This window comes from Carcharodon carcharias, chromosome 8 (assembly GCF_017639515.1).
Source record: "Carcharodon carcharias isolate sCarCar2 chromosome 8, sCarCar2.pri, whole genome shotgun sequence".
NCBI classification, from domain to species: Eukaryota; Metazoa; Chordata; class Chondrichthyes; order Lamniformes; family Lamnidae; genus Carcharodon; species Carcharodon carcharias.
Genome location: NC_054474.1, coordinates 113,440,799 through 113,447,397, shown reverse-complemented (window position 1 = coordinate 113,447,397; position 6,599 = coordinate 113,440,799). Strand labels below are relative to the sequence as shown.

Sequence of the window (6,599 nt, the reverse complement as noted above, 5' to 3'; positions counted from 1 at the left end):
CAGGTACGGCTGAGAGAGATGCAGTTACAGCAGAGAGAGGGGCAGGCACGCCAGAGACAGGGGCAGGTAGGCCAGAGAGTGGGGCAGGTACGGCAGAGAGAGGGGTAGCTCTGGCAGAAAGAGGGGCAGTTACAGCACAAATAGAGGTAGTTAAGGCAGAAAGAGAGGCAGGTACGGCCGAGAGAGAGGCAGGTACGCCCGAGAGAGAGGCAGGTACGCCCGAGAGAGAGGCAGGTACGCCCGAGAGAGAGGCAGTTACGGCAGAAAGAGAGGCAGTTACGGCTGAGAGAGGGGCAGGTACGGCAGAGAGAGGGGCAGGTACGGCAGAGAGAGGGGCAGGTACGGCAGAGAGAGGGGCAGTCACGGCAGAGAGAGGGGCAGGTACGGCAGAGAGAGAGGCAGTTACGGCAGAGAGAGAGGCAGTTACGGCAGAGAGAGAGGCAGGTACAGCAGAGCGAGAGGCAGTTACGGCAGAGAGAGAGGCAGTTACGGCAGAGAGAGAGGCAGTTACGGCAGAGAGAGAGGCAGTTACGGCAGAGATAGAGGAAATTGAGGCAGAGAGAGAGACAGGTACGGCAGAGAGAGAGGCAGTTACGGCAGAGAGAGAGGCAGTTATGCCAGAGAGAGAGGCAGTTACGGCAGAGAGAGAGGCAGTTACGGCAGAGAGAGATGCAGTTACGGCAGAGAGAGAGGCAGGTACGGCCGAGATAGAGGCAGGTACGGCCGAGAGAGGCAGGTATGGCAGAGAGAGAGACAGGTCCGGCAGAGAGAGAGGCAGTTATGCCAGAGAGAGAGGCAGTTACGGCAGAGAGAGAGGCAGTTACGGCAGAGAGAGATGCAGTTACGGCAGAGAGAGAGGCAGGCACGCCAGAGACAGGGGCAGGTAGGCCAGAGAGTGGGGCAGGGACGCCAGAGAGAGGGGCAGGTACGGCCGAGAGAGAGGCAGGTACGGCTGAGAGAGATGCAGTTACAGCAGAGAGAGGGGCAGGCACGCCAGAGACAGGGGCAGGTAGGCCAGAGAGTGGGGCAGGTACGGCAGAGAGAGGGGTAGCTCTGGCAGAAAGAGGGGCAGTTACAGCACAAATAGAGGTAGTTAAGGCAGAAAGAGAGGCAGGTACGGCCGAGAGAGAGGCAGGTACGCCCGAGAGAGAGGCAGGTACGCCCGAGAGAGAGGCAGGTACGCCCGAGAGAGAGGCAGTTACGGCAGAAAGAGAGGCAGTTACGGCTGAGAGAGGGGCAGGTACGGCAGAGAGAGGGGCAGGTACGGCAGAGAGAGGGGCAGGTACGGCAGAGAGAGGGGCAGTCACGGCAGAGAGAGGGGCAGGTACGGCAGAGAGAGAGGCAGTTACGGCAGAGAGAGAGGCAGTTACGGCAGAGAGAGAGGCAGGTACAGCAGAGCGAGAGGCAGTTACGGCAGAGAGAGAGGCAGGTACGGCAGAGAGAGGGGCAGATCCGGCAGAAAGAGAGGCAGCCGCGGCTGAGAGAGAGGCAGCCACGGCCAAGAGGGAGGCAGGTATGGCAGAGACAGGGGCAGGTACGGCAGAGAGAGCGCAGGTACGGCAGAGAGAGGGGCAGGTACGGCAGAGAGAGGGGCAGGTACGCCTGAGAGAGAGGCAGGGACGCCACAGATGGAGGCAGGTATGGCAGAGAGAGAGACAATTGTGGCAGAGAGAGAGGCAGGTACGGCTGAGAGAGAGGCAGGTACGGCAGAGAGAGAGGCAGGTACGGCAGAGAGAGAGGCAGGTACGGCAGGGACGCCAGAGAAAGAGGCAGGGATGACAGAGAGAGAAGAAATTGCGGCAGAGAGTGAGGCAGTTACGGCAGAGAGAGAGGCAGTTACGGCAAAAATAGAGGTTGTTAAGGCAGAAAGAGAGGCAGTTACGGCAGAGAGAGAGGCAGCCGTGGCAGAGAGAGAGGCAGGTACGCCCGAGAGAGAGGCAGGAACAGCCGAGAGAGAGGCAGTTACGGCAAAATAGAGGTAGTTACGGCAGAAAGAGAACCAGTTACGGCCGAGAGAGAGGCAGGTACGGCCGAGAGAGAGGCAGGTACGGCCGAGAGAGAGGCAGGTACGGCCGAGAGAGAGGCAGGTACGGCCGAGAGAGAGGCAGGTACGGCCGAGAGAGAGGCAGGTACGGCCGAGAGAGAGGCAGGTACGGCAGAGAGAGAGGCAGGGACGGCAGGAACAGAGAGGCAGGGACGGCAGGGAGAGAGGCAGGTATGGCAGAGAGAGAGGCAGGTACGGCAGAGAGAGAGGCAGGTACGGCAGAGAGAAGGGCAGTCGCGGCAGAGAGAGAGAGGCAGTGACGGCAGAGCTGGAGGCAGTTACGGCAGAGAGAGAGGCAGCCGCGGCCGAGAGAGAGGCAGCCGCGGCCGATAGAGAGGCAGCCGCCGCCGAGAGGGAGGCAGCCGCGGCCGAGAGGGAGGCAGGTACGGCAGAGAGTGAGGCAGTTACGGCAGAGAGAGGGGCAGGTACTGCAGAGAGAGGGGCAGGCACGCCAGAGAGAGGGGCAGGTACGCCAGAGAGAGGGGCAGGTACGACAGAGAGAGGGACAGGTCCGGCCGAAAGAGGGGTAGCTCTGGCAGAGAGAGGGGTAGCTCTGGCAGAGAGGGGGGCAGTTACAGCACAAATAGAGGTAGTTACGGCAGAAACAGAGATAGGTACGGCCGAGAGAGAGACAGGTATGCCCGAGAGAGAGGCAGGTACGCCCGAGAGAGAGGCAGGCACGGCCGAGAGAGAGGCAGGTACAGCCGAGAGAGAGGCAGGTACGGCAGAGAGAGGGGCAGGTCCGGCAGAGAGAGGGGCAGGTCCGGCAGAGAGATGGGCAGGTCCGGCAGAGAGATGGGCAGGTCCGGCAGAGAGAGGGGCAGGTCCGGCAGAGAGAGGGGTAGGTCCGGCAGAGAGAGGGGCAGGTCTGGCAGAGAGAGGGGCAGTCACGGCAGAGAGAGGGGCAGGTACGGCAGAGAGAGGGGCAGGTACGGCAGAGAGAGGGGCAGGTCCGGCAGAGAGAGGGGCAGGTCCGGCAGAGAGAGGGGCAGGTCTGGCAGAGAGAGGGGCAGTCACGGCAGAGAGAGGGGCAGGTACGGCAGAGAGAGAGGCAGGTACGGCAGAGAGAGAGGCAGGGACGCCAGAGATGGAGGCAGGGACGCCACAGATGGAGGCAGGCATGGCAGAGAGAGAGGCAATTGTGGCAGTGTGAGGCAGTTACGGCAGAGAGAGGGGCATGTACGCCAGAGAGAGGGGCAGGTACGACCAAGAGAGGGGCATGTACGCCAGAGAGAGGGGCAGGTACGCCAGAGAGAGGGGCAGGTACGGCAGAGGGAGGGGCAGGTACGGCAGAGAGAGGGGCAGGTACGCCAGAGAGAGGGGCAGGTACGCCAGAGAGATGGGCAGGTACGCCAGAGAGAGGGGCAGGTACGGCAGGGAGAGGGTCAGGTACGGCAGAGAGAGGGTCAGGTACGACAGAGAGAAGGGCAGGTACGGCGGAGAGAGGGGCAGGTCCAGCAGAGAGAGGGGTAGCACTGGAAGAGAGAGGGGTAGCTCTGGCAGAGAGAGGGGCAGTTAAGGCACAAATAGAGGTAGTTACGGCAGAAAGAGAGGCAGTTACGGCAGAGAGAGAGGCAGCCGCGACAGAGAAAGAGGCAACCGCGGCAGAGAGAGAGGCAGGCACGGCCGAGAGAGAGGAAAATAGAGGTAGTTACTGCAGAAAGAGAGGCAGTTACGGCCGAGAGAGGTGCAGCCGCGGCAAAGAGAGAGGCAGGTACGGCCGAGAGAGAGGCAGTTACGGCCGAGAGAGAGGCGGGTACGGCCGAGAGAGAGGCGGGTACGGCCGAGAGAGAGGCGGGTACGGCCGAGAGAGAGGCGGGTACGGCCGAGAGAGAGGCGGGTACGGCCGAGAAAGTGGCGGGTACGGCCGAGAGAGAGGCGGGTACGGCCGAGAGAAGGGCAGGTACGGCCGAGAGAGAGGCAGGTACGGCAGAGAGAGGGGCAGGTACGGCAGAGAGAGGGGCAGGTATGGTAGCGAGAGGGGCAGGTCCAGCAGAGAGAGGGGCAGGTACGGCAGAGAGAGGGGCAGGTCCGGTAGAGAGAGGGGTAGGTCCGGCAGAGAGAGGGGTAGGTCCGGCAGAGAGAGGGGCAGTCACGGCAGAGAGAGGGGCAGTCACGGCAGAGAGAGATGCAGGTACGACAGAGAGAGAGGCAGGTACGGCAGAGAGAGGGGCAGGTACGGCAGAGAGAGAGGCAGGTACGGCAGAGAGAGGGGCAGGTCCGGCAGAGAGAGGGGCAGGTCTGGCAAAGAGAGGGGCAGGTCCGGCAGAGAGAGGGGCAGGTACGGCAGAGCTGGAGGGAGTTACTGCAGAGAGAGAGGCAGTTACCGCAGAGAGAGAGGCAGTTACGGCAGAGAGAGAGGCAGTTACGGCAGAGAGAGAGGCAGGCACAGCCGACATAGAGGCAGGAACCGCAGAAAGAGAGGCAGGTACGGCCAAGAGAGAGGCAGGTACGGCAGAGAGAGAGGCAAGTATGGCTGAGAGAGAGGCGGCCGCGGCCGAGAGAGAGGCAGATCTGGCAGAGGGTGGGACGGCTCTGGGAGAGAGAGAGGTAGCTCTGGCAGAGAGACGGACAGGTCCGGCAGAGAGACAGGCAGCTACGGCAGAGAGAGAAGCAGATATGGCAGAGCTGCAGGCACTGACCGCAGAGAGAGAGGCAGGTACGGCTGAGGGAGAGGCAGGTAGGGCAGAGAGAGAGGCAGGGACGGCCGAGGGAGAGGCAGGTACGGCCGAAAGAGACGCAGGTACGGCAGAGAGAGAGGCAGGTACGGCAGAGAGAGAGGCAGGTACGGCAGAGAGAGAGGCAGTTACGGCAGAGAGAGAGGCAGTTACGGCAGAGAGAGAGGCAGTTACGGCAGAGAGAGAGGCAGGTACGGCAGAGCGAGAGGCAGTTACGGCAGAGAGAGAGGCAGTTACGGCAGAGAGAGAGGCAGTTACGGCAGAGAGTGAGGCAGTTACGGCAGAGAGAGAGGAAATTGAGGCAGAGAGAGAGACAGGTACGGCAGAGAGAGAGGCAGTTACGGCAGAGAGAGAGGCAGTTATGCCAGAGAGAGAGGCAGTTACGGCAGAGAGAGAGGCAGTTACGGCAGAGAGAGATGCAGTTACGGCAGAGAGAGAGGCAGGCACGCCAGAGACAGGGGCAGGTAGGCCAGAGAGAGGGGCAGGGACGCCAGAGAGAGGGGCAGGTACGGCCGAGAGAGAGGCAGGTACGGCTGAGAGAGATGCAGTTACAGCAGAGAGAGGGGCAGGCACGCCAGAGACAGGGGCAGGTAGGCCAGAGAGAGGGGCAGGTACGCCCGAGAGAGAGGCAGGTACGCCCGAGAGAGAGGCAGGTACGCCCGAGAGAGAGGCAGTTACGGCAGAAAGAGAGGCAGTTACGGCTGAGAGAGAGGCAGGTACGGCAGAGAGAGGGGCAGGTACGGCAGAGAGAGGGGCAGGTACGGCAGAGAGCGGGGCAGTCACGGCAGAGAGAGGGGCAGGTACGGCAGAGAGAGAGGCAGTTACGGGAGAGAGAGAGGCAGTTACGGCAGAGAGAGAGGCAGGTACGGCCGAGAGAGAGGCAGGTACGGCCGAGAGAGAGGCAGGTACGTCCGAGAGAGAGGCAGGGACGGCCAAGAGAGAGCCAGTTACGGCAGAGAGAGAGGCATGTACGGCAGAGACAGAGGCAGTTATGGAAGAGAGAGGGGCAGGTATGACAGAGAGAGGGGCAGGTACGGCCGAGAGAGAGGCAGGTACGGCTGAGAGAGATGCAGTTACGGCAGAGAGAGGGGCAGGCACGCCAGAGACAGGGGCAGGTAGGCCAGAGAGAGGGGCAGGTACGGCAGAGAGAGGGGTAGCTCTGGCAGAAAGAGGGGCAGTTACAGCACAAATAGAGGTAGTTAAGGCAGAAAGAGAGGCAGGTACGCCCGAGAGAGAGGCAGGTACGCCCGAGAGAGAGGCAGGTACGCCCAAGAGAGAGGCAGGTACGCCCGAGAGAGAGGCAGTTACGGCACAAATAGAGGTAGTTACGGCCGAGAGAGAGGCAGGTACGCCCGAGAGAGAGGCAGGTACGCCTGAGAGAGAGGCAGGTATGGCCGAGAGAGAGGCAGTTACGGCACAAATAGAGGTAGTTACGGCAGAAAGAGAGGCAGTTACGGCCGAGAGAGAGGCAGGCACGGCCGAGAGAGAGGCAGGTACGGCCGAGAGAGAGGCAGGTACGGCCGAGATAGAGGCAGGTACGGCAGAGAGAGGGGCAGGTCTGGCAGAGAGAGGGGCAGGTCTGGCAGAGAGAGGGGCAGTCACGGCAGAGAGAGGGGCAGGTACGGCAGAGAGAGGGGCAGGTACGGCAGAGAGAGGGGCAGGTACGGCAGAGTGAGGGGCAGGTACGGCAGTGAGAGGGGCAGATTCGGCAGAGAGAGTGGCAGGTCTGGCAGAGAGAGGGGCAGGTCTGGCAGAGAGAGAGGCAGGTCCGGCAGAGAGAGGGGCAGTTACAGCACAAATAGAGGTAGTTACGGCAGAAAGAGAGACAGTTACAGCAGAGAGAGAGGCAGCCGCGGCAGAGAGAGAGGCAGGTACGG

General features: G+C 62.1%; 1 protein-coding gene across 1 annotated transcript; it reads left to right on the top strand.

The window, feature by feature from the left end:
- Positions 1 to 594: 594 nt before the first annotated feature.
- LOC121281481 (trichohyalin-like) lies at positions 595 to 6,386 on the top strand (the record flags this gene model as incomplete). The annotated part of the gene is made up of 3 exons (XM_041194426.1): positions 595 to 678; positions 4,977 to 5,033; positions 6,327 to 6,386. Coding segments are annotated over 3 exons (201 nt in total), but the record flags the coding sequence as incomplete, so codon positions are not given.
- Between the last annotated feature and the right edge of the window lie 213 nt (positions 6,387 to 6,599).